The sequence below is a fragment of the Pelmatolapia mariae genome, linkage group LG10_11 (assembly GCF_036321145.2).
Source record: "Pelmatolapia mariae isolate MD_Pm_ZW linkage group LG10_11, Pm_UMD_F_2, whole genome shotgun sequence".
NCBI lineage: Eukaryota > Metazoa > Chordata > Actinopteri > Cichliformes > Cichlidae > Pelmatolapia > Pelmatolapia mariae.
In genome coordinates, this window is record NC_086236.1 from 19,741,125 (window position 1) to 19,761,349 (window position 20,225).

Here is a 20,225-nt window from a genome sequence, read left to right on the forward strand (position 1 = left end):
TCCATCCCTAACCTACTGCTTCAGAAAACAATAGCGCTGCAGAAGAGGCTGAGCAATTGCCCATTTAGCTCGTGTGCAGGAGTTAACACATGCAACCTAAAATATTCAAGAAGTACCACTCATGCGTTTGTCCTAGTTGCATCTAAGAGGATTTGGCCATGCTCACATTCCTTTTAGGGTTCTCTTGGGCTGTTACTTGTAGACTCGGGGCCCTACTTTGTGGTTGGTTGACTGAAGCTGCATGTAGAAGGTTTACTGATGGGGCAAACAGCACACAGGCGGTCGTATTTGTTGGCGCACATGTGCTTCTTGACTGTGAATGTCAGTGCTTATCAGAGTAATCATGGGAAAGATAAGAATAGCAAATATATGTTTTCAGTAGTCATACAAATAGATTATCCAGGCACAACGATCGAAACCAGTTATATATATTTTTTCCTCGTAAAACAATATCATGTCATGATATATTGCATGTCTCTGTAATTCTTTACCTTTTTTCTTATCAGTTTAGTCTCAAGACATAGATTCGTTTTAAATCTACTCACAGTGCTTCTGGATCACAGCCAGTCTTTTGAAAACAGCAATTTCAGTCACCTGGTCTTTGGTGTCCTCCACTGCTGCTATAACATGGCAGCAGTAATAGAAAACTATAAAAGGCCTGTGCGCGATGACAGAGTAATAACAGTAGATTTAAACAGTGGCAGAACAGGCAAGCCTCTCCCAGGCATAATGACTAATACAAATGCATGTCTATGAGCCAATAGACTGAGGTCAATAATCATTGCTTTTTTAAACTTCATTATATGAACACAAAATGTTAAGGCAAACCACTTTGGTTCAGCCTAAACGAACTCCAGAAATTCCCAGGATTACGTCCAAATATATATAATTTGCTGTACGATGGGGAACATGGGAGAGAGCTACACAGAGAGATGAAGAAGGTGAGGACATGCAGATGCCAATGAAATGACTATTTGGGATTAATTTCAATAAAACTAATATGAGCAGAGTCATACTGACTGTGATATGTGTACGTGTAAGACACACACACACACACACAGTAATTCAAAGCCATTTCCAGAGCTGAGCAGTTGCCTGCAGTGTTGCGGAGTGGTGTGACTGTGATGGGTCAAGCCTCCTACAAATGGTTTGGAATGCTAATAGTCTCAAAAATGGGTCAGAGAGAGCTAAATGAGAGCTAACTAGGCCTGGCTAATTATGAAGTAACCAAGTCTACATTGATCAAGCTCGAAGGCCAGAGAGGCCACTGGACTGACTTGTTGTAGACAGGGTTTCTTCTAATTAGCTTGCACTAGTACAGCAGTTTCATGCAAGTGGGTCAGTGTATGAGGACAGCAAACGAATGGATGGATGGCATCAAAAGCTCTTTTAGTGTTTAGACGAGAGATGTATGTGACATCTGATCTATTGTCTCGATCTAAGGTCTCCCAATAATCTGTAGAAGCAGATTAGAAATAATTAACCTCTGCAACTGTCCTATTCAAAAGCTGCTAGCATTGTGACTTAAAATATGAATCAAATTCATTAGAGTAATTAAAGATAGTAGGGTAATAATCCCTCTGTGATCTCTTTTTAATTTCCCTTTTAAATTTCACATTAATTATTTGGATGAAATGAAAAACTATTTGTTTGAAAAGTAACTTGAGACAGAACATTTTACAACAGAAATTTGATCCTTCATAGGTAATTTAATCTCCCTAGACAGACCCAGAACAATAATCCCTTTTCTTCTAGGTTAATATGGCCACATTTCCTCAAATAGCACCTCTTAAGTCACAGGACGTCAGCTGGTCTTTGTGATAATACTGCCATCTTCCGGTGAGGATTGACCTGGTTCTGGTTTGAACAAGCTTCAAACAGAACTGTATTGTAGCTCATAACATTTGCACCACTGCTTAATCAACCAGATAATGAGCAATAAGATTTGAGGCTGTTGGTGTGAGTGTTTCTGTCAAAACTCGGGAGGGAGAGGGGGGTGTGGTATAAATATTTATCCATGGCAAACAGATCAATAGCTATTAAAAAGGTCAAGGGCAGATGATGATGGATGCTGGCTGTAGGTTATCGATAAATTCTGGCTGCTATAATGAATTACAAATCCACACATGCCTGCGCACACGCATAGACAGCAGACCAAATGATAGGGATTAATTCATTGATCATGCTTAATCTGTCATAATTAATTCCATAGGAACAACTGTGATGAGAGCAAGCCTCCATTAAACAGATAAATTATTCAACATGAGGAGGAGGTGGGCCCAAGATAAATGAGCTTGGGAGACTTGTGCAGCAGTCGCAGGCTGAGGCTAATTACAATCTTTTCTGGGAAACTAGCACAGGTTACTTACAGTTATAAATGCGTGGATATAAAATACTATACAAGTGTAACTAGAAGCTAAGGTTCACCAAACAGTTCATGGAAGCACACATGTGTCATTTAAGCTGACTTTAAATAAGGTTTTCAGGTGATGCATGCCATAAATATCACCCTTGTTAACCTATATACTTTTATACAGACACTTCTCTTTAGCAGGTAGTGGCCCAAGTCAGTATCACATCTCTTACCATATGTTAAGTCACGGGTTTATCCTTTAAGCCATACATTTTTACAGTTTGTTCCTCCTGTGAACATATTGTCTTTAGTTACAGAATCAAGCCCTGGGCTCTGCACTTTCCTAGCTAACAAGAAAAGTGATTTTATAGATGATGACTGCAACAATACACCAGAGGTATAAAACTTTGTAGATTCAAGAGTAAAAGTCTGTGCATGCAAAAGGTGAAGAAATACAAGGGCAGTCTTTTTTTTACCTTTATGAATCCCCGCATATGCACTCTCCTCTATTGCATGACTCAGTCATCAGAAAAACTGATATATTTATTTATCATTCTCCACCTGGTCTTTGTCTGTAACATCCTGGGAGACTTCAAGGCCAGCCTTTTGTGTTCCTATACAAAAGCAACTTGCTATACGGTATACATCACCGTGACTATTGATGGCAACAAGCATAAACTTTTGACAGTAAAAACAACATAATTTTCAATGGAACACAGCTTAAGAGTTTTTTTTCCCTGTCTATTCTTTGTTCAGCTCTGCTGCATTGAATTGAAGACAAGCATTAATCAAATTGTATTTTATTTACTTTCAATCACCATTTACAGCTTTATGCAGGCACAGGGTGGACACATACCATTAAGTTGCGCTATATTTTAGAGTAATCGTGTTCATATTAAAAACCACCTCAATGAAGCTCTCGTTCATGCTTTTCAGAGATGAAATGCATGAAACTAAATCACACATCATCTTTGTACACTCCTAAATATTAGGAAATATTGGTGAAAGCCATCCTAGCCATTGTAATCCTTCAACTAAATCTCTCTTTTTTATTTTTTAAGTTTACAGACCTACTAATTAAAACAGCTGCTTCTTAATGAAGCACGACCAGCTCTCATTTTTCAACTTTGCAACTTTTTTTTTGTTGCACACCTGTGCATTTTTAAAGATGGAACAAATCAGACTACAGAAAAAAAAATTGAAAAATCAGCGCAACACCAGCAGGGAGCAGCTGATGCTGGATATATACAGTACAGTAATGCACTGGGATAAACAAAGCAAATGAACCAACTGTACTGTGAATACAGACAGAAACGTTCTGAAATTACAATTAGAACTAGATTCTGGTGGATTTTACTTTTGAATTCCGCATTATTTTTTGATCCAAACGAGGCCGTTCATTTCACTGATCTAATAAGTTCGACCTTAAGTTTGAGTTTTGTAATAACCTTCACGTAATCAATGTCAATCCAGCTGCGGTTCACTAAAAGAACAGTCGTCTTTTCAGCCAAGGTCATCAGACTGTGTTTAAAAAAAGGTCTCTCTGCAGAGTGGACAGGTGGACTTGTTGCTGGAAGTGAACCATTTGTACTATAGCAAGAAGAGGAAAAAAAAATATTGTTACTAATAGACAGGCTGCAGTTCATGGTCAGTGATCTCTGTAAAGACTGATAAAAGATAAATGAATATTTATAAAAATATATCAATATCTCACCAAACACGCAGAGTGGAACTTCTTTTTGCATGTGCGGCAAGCCTTCTTCGGCAGAGAGTAGTTGGATCCGTGGATGACGGAGAAGCAGATCATGCAGTCCTCTATTCCCTCAAAACGCTTATCCACATTGTTCTTCCACAGAGCCAGACCCTCCATTATACTGCCATTCTAAAAGAGCACATATAATTACATTTTCTCAGTGGTTTTGTATTCTTTTTCTTAGCCGTTATCTGAAAAGAAAGTATCTGCACAGCCCTGTAGTGCCAGCACTGGCCTTTCTACTCAACAAACTTTACTTTACCAGGATATAATACAAACAACAAGGGTTGAAAAACAGCCACCCTACTTATTACAGAAGCATATATACTTTTTTTTTGTTTCTTTTTGTGTACCTGATGTGTTAGGTAGGTGCTCAGCTGTAGCATCCAGTTCCTCCACTGCTGTACGGCAACACCCACACGCCTCCCACTCTCCACAGCGATAGAACCCAAAGGGTAGTTCTGTGGAAGCTGAATCACCAACTCAATGAAGATATCATCCACAGAATAGGTGGCAATCACCTCCCGTGCTGCTGAGCGGGCCTTGACCTGGGGCAAAAAGAAAAGAAAGAAAAAAGCACATTTTCACCGTTTTCACTGGGGGTCTTTCAGTTAAACAATCAGCCACCTGCTATATAATTAAATGCCAGGATCCTACTTAATGAACTGAATGCATTATTGTCAAGTGAGGGTTCATTAAATTCGATTTAACAGAAACTATTGTTTGTGCATCATTATACTGCAAATGTGAGGCAGGTGTAGCACTGCAGGATTTGTTCATCTTCAGTGTTTATTACTACAAAACCTTTTACCACAGGCTAAGAAGAAGGCATCTGCAGATTTCGACAAGATCGCGTAAGTAACTGCAAACGGTTCAGTGCAGAGAAGATGAGGAATTTCACATAGTAAAAGAAAAGAAAAGAAAAAAGCCCAGAGGCCAGCTCAGAAAAGTTAAACATCTGGACTGTAAACTGCAGAAATGCCATCGTTTACTACGCCTCTTCCCGAAGTAGGGTTGCGACCCAAGGGAGCTGCTGGTTATTGTTTCATTATTTTTTTGTATTTTTCTGAAAATGCCAGAGAACAATCTAAAAAAAAGTTATTATGCGTGAATACATTTTCCTATTTAAAATGTAAGACGAGTGGGCTATTTCAGCTACACTAGAGTGTTCAGCTCATATACTCGGTCCCAGGCTGTGTGGCTGAGTTTCATTGATTCTGATTTCTATGATTCCACTTCATGTTAACTTTGTGATGTTAAAAATTGAAAACATGAGAAACAGTGTGTCAACAGCGGCTTCATAAAAGCCATTCAAAATGAAGAGAAGAGGTCTCGGTGTGTTTTTGGCAGTGAGGATGTGAATAATGAAAGCTTAAAAATGAACAAAGTAGACAGAGAAAGTCATTCTCCGCAGTGGAGGAAACACTCATCGTATGCTATTATTGCATTTTAAATGACACAATTTATAAAAAGCTGAAACGGCATATTAGAATTATATTAAAATTCTGCAATTTTTTTTAATACCAATTAATTGCAAAAGGTTTCAGATTGTAACTTGAATAAAAAAAAGAAATGTGTACCAACAAGACAACTAGGCAGAAGATGACAGATTTGGTGCTCAAACTAACTTGGAAATTTTAAGCTCTTTAACTAATTAATAACTAAGTAAACTTACAGTCATGCTGTCAAACATTTGAGTGCTGGTGTGGACAGATGAGATTTCCTGGGCTGAGAGAACAGGACTGATGTATTTAATCGTGAACTTCTCCACGGCTGCGCTCACTCTCTTCTCCTGGCTATTCCACCACAGTCGAACCATGGCAGGAAGGTCTTGCACTGTGCTGTAGTACACACTGCAAGCCAGGTGAGGGAGCTCCCACTCAACACTGTCACACTCTACAGGGAAGAAGAACAGGAGGCGATATTTAAATCTGATGTTTAAGTACAAAAAAAGGCTACGTATGCGCTCAAGAGAAAGGTTGAGAACTCCTTGGAAACACCACATTTATAGGCCGAGGTTACGATAGGGATGAGGGAAGTGAGAAATCGATACACAAACTGGCTTTGGTAATACAACACCAGTGTATCGTGGTAAACAGAGAGCAAGTCGCTAAGGCAAAGGTGCTGATTTACCCGTTATGAACAACCCTAACCCTTGTTTTTCAATGGCCACTGAATTAACCGATGGGAGATACTGTGGAAACAACGGTTTACTGACAGTCACTGGTGAACACATTCACTTGAGAACCAGCGCTGAAATCTTGGTAATCTAATGGGTTAAACTTTCTCTCGTAACTGTAGGTGTGTATATGTTACTTACTGTCAACAGCCAGATTCAGGCTCTCTGTGAAGAAGGTTTTGGTCTCCCTCGCCTCTGCCTCCTGGCCTGGATAGGTCGGGTTCTCGGGCATCAGTTTGAAGACGTGGAGAAGGAGTTTGTTAAGGGAGCAGCTTCTCTTAAGGTACTGGGCATAATTGGCACGCAGCTGCAGAAATTATTAAGACAAGTTAATATTTTGAAAAATACCCTCATCAAATCTCATTCTCACCACAGAACTAATATGGCTTGCTCATATTCTGTTATACAATTAAATTTAAAATTCCATCTTGTGACTCACATGGGACGGTGAGGATTTGAAAAAAGTGAGAAGCAGCTTCCAGGACAGCAAGTATCCTAGTATGCAGGAGTACTCCACACTGAGAGGCTGGACCACTGCAAACTCTCCCACCTGAATGCCTGACAGGATGTTATCACACAGCTCTTCACAGGTTGACAGGATGGCCATCAGAGACGCTGGAGGAGACCTGAACACAAGATCTAACTGTAAGAATTGCTTAAAAAATTACCTATAACAAAACCTGACAATATTTTGTATATGACAAAGCAAAGAAAGTGGAAAAGAAACCATTGCATCTGTGCAACAAGACGATCCCAAATGACTTACAGGCATGGCTCATCTCTGTCGTCGTCAGATTTATTGTTGTCGCCTTCTCCATCACACTCGGGCAGCTGAGGCATGACCCTGCATTGACAAGAAGAAAGTACATTCATTTTTTATACCTCACCGTATACGTGAGGGGACTATGTGCAAACGCCTGCCATGAGGGCAGTTTAACTTAACAAAATCCTCACTTTTCCAATATGTGGTAGATGGCGATCTGAAGAGGTCTGGCCTTAAATAGGAGCAGAGGACAGAAAGTGTTGAGGAGTGTTTGAAGAGGCTCTGGCAGGTTCGTCTTCTGGTCCGCTATGAAGCGCGGTGGCAGCGAGTTTTGGGTTAGCTGCTGCACAGGTACATGCGTCAGTGCAACACCGACTGACTGCAGTACTGCCAAAGGGAACACTGGGTCATCTGGTTCAGCAAAGGCCTCTGAATAACATGACAAAGAGAATAATTAGAGTACTACATACAGGACTACGTAATGTTTTAGCATGTACATCATCTTCCTAAACCATATAATAGAGAGATACGTTTTTTTGGTATTAAAAAAAACAATTATTTACACTGATTATGCACTTGTGCATATGTAAATAACCGACATTAAATATCATACATGCTATAATACTGCATCCACATATATATTAAATGGTATGCAGAAAATTAAAACATCTACATATAAATGAATCTAATGACAGTGAGTTAATTCCACTAAATTTGAAGTCCTTTACTGTCAGGAGCTAAAACATCTGTCTTCTTCTTCAACCGATCCACTTTATTTGATTTGGCACAGATTTTGCCTCTTCAGATGAAACCCTCTGAGGGACTCGTGTCTGCTCCAGGTCTCAAACCAGGGATCTTTCACACATTAGGTAAACATGTTAACTACTACACCATGAAACCACTGAGGAGATTAAAAAAAACCTCTGGAGATTCATACTGCACACTGTCTGCCACCTGTTTTTACTTTAAACTTCACACATGACAAGTAGGGTTCCACTCTTTGCATTCCTATCGATTTAAAAAGTGTGGTTGTTTGCAGTGAGACTAGTTATGACATATCTGCATTTTACCTTTACTTTGAACAAATTAATTTTCAAATAAAAGTGCTTGTGTGACAGAAAGAAACAGAGATTTTTTCTAAATTTCATTCTGACAGTGAAGTATAATGGTTTGAAAAAGTGTTTGCCCACTTCCTGATATCCTATTTTTTGTATGTTTGTCCCAGTTAAACGCTTCAGTTCATCAAACAAATTTAATATTAGACAAAGACAACATGAGTAAACACAAAATGCAGTTTTTAAGTAAAGGTGTTTATTATTGGTGGGGTGGGGTTGATTACTGCCACACCTGTTCTCAATCAAGAAATCATTTAAATGGGACCTACCTGACAAAGTGGAGCACATCAAAAGATCCTCAAAAGCTAGACATCATGTGAGACCACAGTGAGAGCCATTATAATGGCAAAAACATGGACAGCGGTGAAACTTCTCAGGGGTGGCTGGCCGACCACAATTACCCGAAGAGCACAGCGACGACTCGTCCAAAAGGTCACAAAAGACCCCAGAACAACATCCAAAGAACTGCAGGCCTCACTCGCCTCAGTTAAGGTGAGTGTTCATGACTCCACCATAAGAAAGAGACTGGGAAAGAATGGCCGGCATGGCAGAGATCCAAGATAAAACCTACTGCTGAGCAAAAGATTTACCAGAAAACATCTTGATGATCCCCAAGACTTTTGGGAAAATACTGACGAGACAAAAGTTGAACTTTCTGGAAGGTGTGTGTCCCATTACATCTGGCGTAAAAGTAACATAGCATTTCAGAAAAGGACATCACACCAACAGTAAAAAATGGTGGTGGTAGTGTGATGGTCTGGGGCTGTTTTGCTGCCTGAGGACCTGAAAGACTTTCTGTGGTAAATGGAACCATCAATTCTGCTGTCTACCAAAACATCCTGAAGGAGAACATCCGGCCATCTGTTTGTGACCTCAAGCTGAAGCGCACTTGGGTTCTTATAACAGGACTATGATCCAAAACACACCAGCAAGTCCACCTCAGAATGGCTTAAGAAAAACAAAATGAAGACTTTGGAGCGGCCTAGACAAAATCAACGACCTTAAAAAGGCAGTTCATGCTCGAAAACCCTCCAATGTTTCTGAATTACAACAATTCTGCAAAGATGAGTGGGTCAAAATTCCTCCACAGCACTGTAAAAGACTCATTGCCAGTTATCACAAAAGCTTGATTACAGTTATTGCTGCTAAGGGTGGCCCAACCAGTTATTAGGTTTAATCAGATCATTTATTCACAAAGGGCCATGTAAATTTGGATTTGTTTCCCCTTAACAATAAATACCTTAATGTAGAAACTGCACTTTGTGTTTACTTGTGTTATCTTTGTCTAATATTTAAATGTGTTTGATAATCTGAAACATTTAAATGTGACATACATATAAGAGAAGAGGAACTCAGGAAGAGGGTTAAACACTTTCACACCACTCTCTGCTCTTGCTGATAATGTTTGTCCACTTTCAACTTTAGAGGTGTGACTGAGGTATCAACTTTCTTCCACAATTTACGACTGAATCTCTGGATCAAAAATGTACTATTCAGTTACGCAGAGGATATGTGATATCTGATGTTTAGCAAAATTGGAAAAAAAAAACCAAAAAAAAAAAAACAGCAACTTAGAATGTGTTACTGTTTGTAAAATAATATCCACACATACCTGTGATACTGACAGGCAGCGGTAACAGCAGGTTGTAGATTCCCTCTACAAAGAAATCTGTCCATTCGCCAGCCAGTTCTGGTGGCAGCTTGTCTGCTATATTGGACGAAGATAATGTTGTGAAGAACTCATTCAGCTTCACTATCAATCCAGCGTTCTCGCACACAAACAGCTGCACCCATGGGTTCCACAGACTTCCAACATTCTCACTGGCAGTCTGAGATTGAAGCAAGCAAATAAAGTCGAAGACTGTGAGAAATAAACATTCTGGGAGTAGCAGAGTATCACAACAAAGACTAACAATTTAAATACAGTGACAACAAAAAAAACACAGCCGTTTTCACAGATAAACTCCAAACAATATTTGGGACTCTGCAGTGCGAAGACAGCTGGAGGATAATCCGTTTAATGCCTGATCATACCGGTTTGGACGTTTCTGTTTTCGCATGACACTCAGCGGGCTAAAGTTTAGAACGATTTTTGACGCGGTGTATATGTGAAAAAGGCTCATCTATGAGATACATCTCACCTCCAACCATGCCAACATAGAGCACAGCAGGAAGTCCCACTGGCTTCCCCCTAGAAGCGCTGGACAGCGAGTCACCAGCCAGGACAGGAGCCGCATGATCTCCACACTAAGGTTCAACTGCTCTGAAGTTGCTTTGGACAGGTCACTAAAACATGTGAAATAGGAAAAAGCAGTCAAAACCAGTAGAAAATACACCAGTGAGTCACACAATTTAACCAATTGTAACCGTTTTTAACTTTATTGAAGAATATACCATTGTTTAAAAGAATTGACCAAATCTGGGATAAAGTATAGCTAATTTAATCTTACCTTATCTTATAATAGGACTTGCTTTCCAGCATATTTTACAGATGCCAGTGGTGCAAGGGGTATGTGTCAAATTAACATTCACGTGAATCATCTCGTTTAGTAGGTACAAACCACATTTTACCAAGAACCCCCTATAAGACTTTAGCATTTTGGAACTGCTCATTTGCTTCTTACTTTATCCCGTGACCCCTGGAATACGATAACCAATGTTATCGAGATGTTATAACCAATGTTATAAACTTCAGCTGTCGAGGGTTTTGATATTGTGCCTAATCAGTGTACACAAACTTTGTGTTTCGGGAGATTAATAAACAGCTTATGCAGTTACATTACCAGCTAAAGAGGAACCAGTCCTCCCTGCTGTTCCTCCATTCCATCACAGTGGCCAGGATAGCCTGCACAACCTTGTCCTCTACTTGTGTGCTGGCATTCAGACAGCACAGCAGCACTGCCAGACACCCATACACATCTGAGACACACAGGCACAATTATTATTCACTCCTTCAAGCACAAAATAAGTATGTGTGCATTTGTAAAAATTTGTGTGTATATTCATATGTGTGCCCTTACTTTCATCCTCCTGCCAGTTGACTAATCCAGCAGTAGCCAAAGCTACAAGACTCTCCCTGTCTTCATTGCTCATACTGGGGCAGAGTACCTGGAGTGTGTTCAGTTTGCTTTGAGACACTGGGAACAAACTGGTCAAACACAGAAAATTATGAATATGCAACACAGCTACAAAAGCAGCCACATGACAGCTCTGAGTGTGAAATCCATGAATTTAAACTATTTTAACTGATCAATTGCTGACCTGTTTGCACTACCATAAAGCTTCCTCACTGCTGCACCTTCCAAGCTCTTGCTGTGGATGTAGTTTTCTAGAGTCAGAGACCACAGACCTCCCTCTGTCACTGACCTAAATGGCAACAAGACAATTTAAAAAATAAATAAATAAATCACTGAATGGTGCTTTAAATTACTGCCTAGAAAGTGAGATGTGAATCAAAGACAGAGGTAATAACATAAATGAGATATTTCCAGTAGAACTGAAAACTCAATAAATCAATGTTACCCATGCCTTCAATATGTATAAAAGCTTCTGTTTATACAGAATTTTACGACACAGGTTGGTCTTGCCAAGTACTAAATAAATCTGTTCTTTGTCAGGAATTAGTGAGTAAATATCACCTCGTGTAGAGAGTCTCCAGCAGGGTTTTCATTGGAACCTGTCCATTAAGCCCTTCTGAGAGGCCCCAGTCAGTCAGCATGTTGTGATATGTCGACACCATCGTAGGGCTGTAGTTTAACTCCTTACACCACTGCAGAGTGTAAAGTAGTTCTGAAACTAATGAACAAAAGGGCACCAAAAAATGGATTAAACATTATAGTATGTCAAATAAAAAATACATCATGTAGTCTTGGAATAAAAACAAAAAAAAACTAAGTTGAGGGAAAACTGTAGCTCATGTTTTGTTCAATTTGTCTACCTGTGTATGTAAGGTTTTGTTGAAGTGAAGGACTTTCTGCTTCACTCTGGCCACCATGTGTGAATGCAGCACTGTGTGCCACCTTTCCTAAAAGAGCACAGGCACACAGGTGGGCTGGCAGCTTGTTCAACTCCCTGAACTTCCACATGTCCATGGAGGGTTTTTCACAAACATCTCGCAAACGGCTAGACAGCAAAGGGCTTTTGATCCACTGAAGACACAGAGAATAGGAGTAGAACTATGGATTAGTATCAAATATTTAATTGCAAGCTCTAATTTAAAAAAAATTCTTCAGTTTAAAATATTTGCCCATTGTTTGCCAGCGCCCAAATGATCCCTTTAGTAAAATTGATGCGCATTAGGGGTACCGACCTGAGGAGGTAAGGCCTGCCTGATTCTTGTCCACTCTGTCTGGCTGGGCATCAGGAGGGTAAAGAACTGGATGATGATGGAGGACGCCTGATCACAGACAGAGATGATCGACTCCACCACGCTTTGTACGGCCAAAACTAGAACCTGTATGCTGTAACAAAATAACAGACGGAAATCTTAATTACAACAAGACAGGAAAAGATTCTTCAAGTATGCATCACATGCAATAAACAGGTCAGAATTAGTTCAATTACAGACCAATTTATTTTTTAAAGAAGCATTTCCTTACCCTTTCATATCCAGCGGTGTGGCAAGCAGCTGCTTCCTCACCCAAACAGCCGCACTGTGCAGGAAGCCGCCTTCTTTGACCTCATATTCACAGTGTTGGACCAATGACTGGACCCCAGCCACGCACACTTTCCTCATTTTATGTAAAAGTGAGTCTATCAAAACAATATCACAACAAATGAGGTTTTTTTTGTTTGTTTTTAAATCATACCTGTCAAGTATGCATGAGGCTTGTGCACTGTGCAAATACCCACCAGATAAGTGAGTGTGCGCCTGATCTTGAGCAGTGAGCTGGAAGACGGTGAGCAAGAGCTCCTCAGCGGAGACAAGAAGAAGGCAGTCTTGTACAGAAGAGAAGAACGTGGAAGCCACATCACAAATGAAGGAGATGAGTGGCTCCATGTTGCCTTTATCTGATAGGCTTTTGGTCTCAGACAGAGTGGCGTGGAGTTTCTCCAAGATTTTCTCCATGTACACCTCTCCGATCAGAGACTCTGCATATGTAAAACAGACAGAACACGTGATTTTTGAGTAAAACAAGCAAACAAAAAAGTTTTGGGGTTTTTTTTGGTAAAAATGTTTAATTTTGTGTTCACCATTGTTGTGATGCTGAGAGAGGACCAGGCTGATAAGCGTCCAACTGTGGCCGCTTGTAGAAGAGATGGAGTCGCAAGAGCTGCTCCCCACCTTGCACAGCTCTTCAGTCAATCCCAGGAGTTGTTCACCCAGAACCGAACCTTTTAGCCAATCACTGCAGCTCTTCAGAGTCTCCGGATCCGTACATGCCTGACAGGAAAGATAGCAGAGCAGCACAGACAGTTCCAGCATCATAAATTTGATATATATGTAGGGAACAAGCTGAAGAAAAGAAAAAAGAAATGAGTGAGTGAGTAGCACATACCCTCTGAATAATCTGCAGGATAATTCCCCATGACAGACCCATCTAGAAACCAGAGTAAAGAGTGAAAATATTAGCACAGGAAAAAGGTTTGAGATGAATCTCCAGCAAATGTGGGATCCTGATGATAGTGAAGACGCGACATCAAGTTTCACATCTGCATCTCACCGTGGTGATATGGTTGAGGATGCGGTTGGTCTCCTGCCCACTGCAGCAGTGAAGCGAGCTGAAGACCATCTCCACCAGGTGTTCGGTGTCTGTGCGCCCCTTTTCAGCCAGCCACACCACCACCCGCTCCAACAGGAACTGCACTGCTGGATTTTTCATAATCCCCTCATCCCTCTGCTTCTCGTCTTTTGTCATTTTGTCATCCAATTCAACCAATGTCTAAGAGAAGCACAGTTAGGGTGAAAAAAATGAAACCTTCAATGAGCTATAAGAGCTGGTAAGGATGAAATAATTTTCACTACTGAATCCAAAGGGTCATACAAGGGCTCTTTCACATTTAAGACTTCATTAAAATTACAGATAATTAACGTTACCGTCGGCAGTTTTGCAAATCATGACACCTATTTGTAAAAACAATGTTTTCACAGATTTTGCAATTAAGAAGACAAATTTAATGGGTGTAAAAAAAAAAAAAAGAAAAAAAGAAGATTAGCAGAACACAACCACTAAAAATCAAAGGAAGGAATAAATGATTGGCATTAAAATACAATTCTGTGCAATTAAAATAAAAAAATTAAAAAACAAATGACTTACACTGAAAACTCTGGGGGTGTGGAAAGACTGCATAAGATGGGAGAGGAAAACAAGATGTCTCTCTGAGTTTTTCTCATTCACATGCACCAGGCACAGCTGTGCCAGCTGGCACACTACATCTTCAAAATGCTGCGTCTGTAGGGACCCAAATGCTTTCTCATTCACAAGCTCTGACACCGCCTGCGCAAGCTTCTCAGCGCCATCCCCCTCAACTCCAGTTTTCTCATTTTCTTCTGGTTTAGAAAAACACAACCTGACAGATTTCTTCTTCTGTGTTTGCTTTTTGTTTACCCTCTCAGGATAACGCATCACCTGGAGAAATACGGGAGAGAATAGATTTGTTTTGGCGCCACTTTATCTGTTACCTAATGACCTTTTTTTCCTTTTCTTTTTTTGACATAAATTGCTCTGACAGTCATATTGATCTCCTGCATCCTCAGTGCCAAAATTGCCATTTCTGTGGAGAATACATTTGAGCAAGAGACTTTTCAAAGGTAAGCTTACATGTAGCAAGGTGGCTATCCCTTCCAAAGCCTGTGGATCTGCCTCCTCGTTGTCAACATAACTCACACAGAGAAGACCAAGTTCCTCCCAGAAGTCTGTCAGAAGTCTTTGAAAGACATCTTTGCTGTCACTGGCTTCACCTTCCCTTTGTAAACCTACCCTCTTCTCCCAGGAAATGAGCATTTCAGTGACCGAAAGGAAGAGAGGACCATTCTGAAGGGAAGGATTTCTGAGAGCATTTTCAAGTAGGGGTAGAAGCTACAAAAAGACAAAAGCAAATGTAAGAAAGATGCCAACCTCGCTAGATTTACCATTATGGGAAAAGTATGCATGACTGACTGACTCCACCTGCTGTGAATTAAGCATGGTCCTTATTTTCCCCTGGTCTTCCACATCCTCTGCATTTTGTAATACGCAGTATCTCAAGCACTCAACAAAAGATGTCACTATTGCCGCACTTTCTGATGGGCTTGTTACTGCACGCTCACTAGAAAGACTGACACAATCACACAATTGAGATTATTAAGTTACATGAAGAGTAATAAGAATATTATTCATCAAATGACTTGCTAAAGAATTCAAGTAATACATTTACTTTCTGTGTGTATTAATGTATTAATTTGACCTGTACAATTTTCTCATTCAACATAATACATGCATACATTTTAAAAAACAGATAGAAATATACACATAAACTAATTACCCTTGTGCGAATGTAGTGAAGAACATGGTGTAGAAGTCCATCTTTGGATCAGTGACCTCTGGGGGCAGTTTACTAAGAAGTGGCATCAGATTCGGGTGTAAAGCTTTAGCCATGCCTTTGCCGCCCTCTTTTAACAGAGCCCAAAGTTTGGGCAAGAAGCCTTTCTTGGCATTCACGTGTGTCCAGCAATCCTAAACCACACACACACAAAACAACAACAAAATAAAACACATCTACTTCTTGTTGCTTAACATAATGTCTTCTTGCACTACTTTTTCACTTCATTTTAATATTAGAAATCCAGCTGTATTGTCATTATTGCATGGTCATGTTTTAAACATGAGCTTACAGGGATTGTAGACACAACGTGGAGAACAGCCTCCCACACGGGGGGAAGCACTACAGGATCCGTGTCGTCGATACTGAGGAGGACAGCGGGACAGAGACGCGCTGCTTCAGCCTGGACCAGTCCTGGTGTGAACTCACACAGAGCACACACCATCTCAAAAAACGCCCCCCTCACCTGCAGTTGTAATTTTTACAACAGTATATTAGATATGCAACATGCGGTTTCTAGCAGCACAAACAGGTGTGATGCAACTTCTCATAGTTGCTTATTAAGTTCAGATTTAGCCAAAACGTGCAAACAAACAGTAACCGAAATTAATGTCATGGTGCATTTAAAGCTTTCTGTTGGCATGTGACAGCCCAGCAAAAAACACCTTGTTTGTTTGTTTTGAGGGTTTGTTTTTTGCACACTACAAATACCATTCAAATCAGGCCTACTCAGCTAGTACCTGTGGAGTCTTGTGTTTGCCATATTTCCAAAACTTTCCAGAATTAACAAGATGTGCTAGTCCTGTCTCCAGGGCCGCCCTGTCATCCTGGAGCAGCAGGGAGAGAAGTCTCTTCACCCCCAACAGAGAACTGGTCAGCATGCGCACATATTTGGCTTCCCTCTCCTCCTCCGTCAAACTTCTAGAGAACAAGGAAAAATCAGTGCCTCAGCAAAGACAGAATACATTATCATCGTGGCGCACAGTGAGAGGGACGAACAGAGGAGCTACAATGAGATGAAATCTTAACATACTGGGAATCGCTCAGTGTGTCGGCCGTTTCCTTCAACAAAACATCTTGAAGTACCTGCAATGTAAAAACAACAATTGCATGTTAAATTCAGCTAAAGCAAAAAATTCACCACGTCCACACTGATGCCACCGCTTCTACTCACATTAAGGATCTCATCCTTGCAGAAGCTGATAGCTTCAGGCTGTTTTGCGGGTGAGAAAGCAGCCTGGAAGGCCTGGAACGCAGCTGAGGCTGCAGGTGTGTAGGTGTCGCACTGGGACAGAATCCAGTGACCCATCAAGCTTTTCAGAAATGGGGCCAAGCTGCGACGCACTTTTAGCACCAGCTGCTCAAAAGCCTGTTGGGTAGCCTCCCTAATGCGTCGATCATGATCCTGACAGACATTATGAAGACAAAACTTTTTAATATAGACACACCCTAAGAACAAACAAACACATATTTAAATCTCATATAAAATGTTCTCCTAGTGTAGTTTTAGGCAACCACTTAGTGAGAAATACTTTTACACATTTTCATAATTACACATAAAATGGTAAAAATGGGATAATTGAATTGATTGATATGAAATCTGAGGTAGTGTGAAATCTACAACTGTTGAGCTGGTTGGAGTGGTTTGTTATGCACTAAATGTCATTTATTTTTCCAGAATAGTTGAAATTAATAGTAATAATAATAACAATAGAAATAATAATATGAAAACTAATCATGATTTCCCAATAAATGACCAGCTCACCACTGATATTTTGCAGTAAATCCTTGGCCAGTATGGCAGGATCCCTTTGACAATGTCGGCATCCCGTTCCTGACACATGGACCCAAAATCCTGCACAGCCTGAGAAGATTACACATAATCACCAGACAAATTTGGACAGAAAAACAAAGTATCTAACAGTCATGTCCACACAGTATTTTATGGTACTGTTTTTTAACATGTGTGGGTATGTGTCCTTTTTTAACTTTTTACATAGCGATTATGTCAAGTCAACTCAAGTCAAAGTTTATTTCTATAGCACATTTCAAACAATCTCAGCTGTTATACAAAATATACACTATACACAACAGTCACTAAATCAACAACAAATATGCACTAAAAAACAATCAAATTAAACAAAGTGAGTAAGACTGTGCTTGCATTATAAAAAAGACAGTGTACCCTGCTCAACTAGAACTGAAAGCAAGTGAGAATAGGCAGGTTTTTAATCAGTCTGTTCAGACTGGGCAGCTCTTATGTGAAAAGATAAGTTCTTCCAAAAGTCACAAGCCATGACTGAAAAGCTAAGTAAGATGGCATCAAAACCACTGAGACTCTTTAAAACTTAGATCCTGAAAAGTGAATCCTGATACGGAGTGCGAGCCAGTTTAAGGAGGCTAATACAGCTGTAATGTCATCACGTCATTTCTTTCCTGTTGAGAGTAAGCTGCTACAATTTGTGTTTCAGTTAGATCCACAAGTATTTCAACAATTGTTAAGTTTTTGTAAGTGACCTCTGTACACAAACAAAGTGGAGTTTAACTCAAACAACCAAGACATGATTGAAACAAACTTGCTGCTTTAATTCAAAAGGTTAATCAAAAGTACAGAATTCACTGTTTAAAAAAGGTAACCATGTTTACATACAGATCAACTATTTTCAGAGATGACTCAAATGTAATTGGACAATTGACTGACAAGTAGTTTCCTGGCTGGGTGAGGAAAGTTTCATCAGTATGGAGATTTGGAGTTCACTGTACGTGTTAAACTTTTATTTGGTGGCTGTTCACTGAAACTCTCAGTGTTTCATATGCATATATAAACATATGCTAAACTCCCAGCATATGTTTTGCGTAATATGACTTATTTACAGTGAAATCATGACGGGGTTTGTGTATCTGGCATCAAGCAGAATAACAGTTAAACTTACAGCTGGGGTTTAAACTCACCTTAAGTCTGGTGACAACATCCCTCTTCGACAATTTTCTGAGCACCAGGCGGAAATCTGCATCTACCAGGTTGTCTATGTCTTCCGCGCCGTGGACAGCTGGAACGTAACTCAGCTCCGAGGCGACGGTCGAGCCGAAGCCCACAAACGCCGGGATTACGCCACCTTCCCGGGTCAGGACCTCGGCAGCTCGGCCACTGCTGGACGGCTAGTGGCGGGAGAGAAAAAAAGAAGTGTGGTTAGCTAGATCTATCAAACATCACAGCTATGTCACGCGTTGTGATAATCAGAAGTTTACATTAGCTCGTTTTCGGCTTTGTTGTTAGCAATTTTAGCTTTTGTCTTTAACACTCTGCCTTACAGACAGTGGGAGCAACTCACCCGCACATTTCCTTTAGTTCGCTGTTTATTCTTACCCCCCATGGCTATGTATTAATCTTTAAAGTGTATATTTCCTATGATAACTCTGTAGTTACTAAAGCTGACAGCATTTCATTACACAGACCTAACGCCAGTTGTCACGCTCGTGTTCCGGAAGTCTGGACTTCCTGTTTACATCTTTCAAAGTAAAGCGCCCGTGTAAAAGTTTTATAACTGCCTTTTGGGGGTTTTGGTGATAACTATTGGTGCTGGTTTTTCTAACGAAGACTATTATCAGTGCTCGTTGTCACAGGATCTTTGCATTTTTGTAGTCAATAGATAATAAGTACTTGAAATATGCCTTGTGACAAACTAATTGCAGGAATTTGCAAAGATAAGACTGACATTTCCCTCAGATATGTGCATAAGTGTAAAATTAAGTTTTACAGAACTTTTGAAAGTTTGACTTGATTTGGAACAATGCTCATCTACGGAATTAAGTGGTCATATTTCTTATCTCCTCCCCCTGTATGTATCTTTGTTGTTGTGAATTTAAACCCCAGATAAGAATTCTTTCTTTTTGAAAACAGAAAATGTAAGTATGGGGTTAGATCTTGGAACATTTTACTATAGCCACTACGTAATCATGGGTCACGTGTACGACTTCTTGTTGCTGTCATAGATTTTTACTCTTCCTTGGTTTTGTGAGTGTATTAACAAAACCATGGTGATGATTGTGGTGTTTTGTTGTTCTAAAAATGTTTTTTAATTAAGAAAAAATATGCATGTACTAGCTTGCATATAATCTTAATGTAAATGTTTTTTGTTTGTTTTTTTTAATATTTTAGTATAAAGTCATACAGTAGGTTTGCTTGGATTCTAAAATATTTCAAGTTTGCACTTATCATGTGACATCGTTTGGGAATTAATGTTAAACAAATTTAAATTTATAGTTTAAAACACTGCTACACACATAATAGCAGTAGCAGTCACATTCTTATAAAACATAAGAGCACTTGAAATCTCTTGTGCTTACTTCCGTTAATTCTTTCTTCTTCTTCAGCTGAAACACGGCGGGCATCGTTGCTGCCCTCCACAGACAAAGTGCAGACTGTGCATGACTTTACAAATAAACAGTGTTTTTCGAATTTTAGACGAGGATGTTGCAAGAGAAGAGCTAATTTAAATGTCCCCTGCATGATATTTGGAACATTTTATATTGTCTGCTTG

At 39.9% G+C, this 20,225-nt stretch overlaps 1 protein-coding gene across 1 annotated transcript; it reads right to left on the reverse strand.

Annotated features, from left to right (window-relative positions):
- Positions 1 to 3,156: 3,156 nt before the first annotated feature.
- On the reverse strand, positions 3,157 to 19,156 carry ltn1 (listerin E3 ubiquitin protein ligase 1). The gene is made up of 32 exons (XM_063487348.1): positions 19,017 to 19,156; positions 18,637 to 18,843; positions 17,450 to 17,548; positions 16,859 to 17,089; positions 16,718 to 16,770; positions 16,425 to 16,605; positions 15,977 to 16,150; positions 15,628 to 15,818; positions 15,273 to 15,420; positions 14,925 to 15,182; positions 14,421 to 14,732; positions 13,827 to 14,045; positions 13,662 to 13,703; positions 13,357 to 13,546; positions 13,015 to 13,254; positions 12,762 to 12,915; positions 12,473 to 12,623; positions 12,101 to 12,311; positions 11,802 to 11,958; positions 11,425 to 11,529; positions 11,184 to 11,311; positions 10,947 to 11,082; positions 10,305 to 10,449; positions 9,776 to 9,992; positions 7,240 to 7,477; positions 7,052 to 7,129; positions 6,725 to 6,911; positions 6,427 to 6,592; positions 5,782 to 6,002; positions 4,460 to 4,654; positions 4,068 to 4,235; positions 3,157 to 3,943 (listed from the first exon to the last, which is right to left on the reverse strand). Exons 1-32 carry the CDS (start codon positions 19,056 to 19,058, stop codon positions 3,881 to 3,883), a joined length of 5,307 nt encoding a protein of 1,768 aa, XP_063343418.1. The 5' UTR covers positions 19,059 to 19,156; the 3' UTR covers positions 3,157 to 3,880.
- Between the last annotated feature and the right edge of the window lie 1,069 nt (positions 19,157 to 20,225).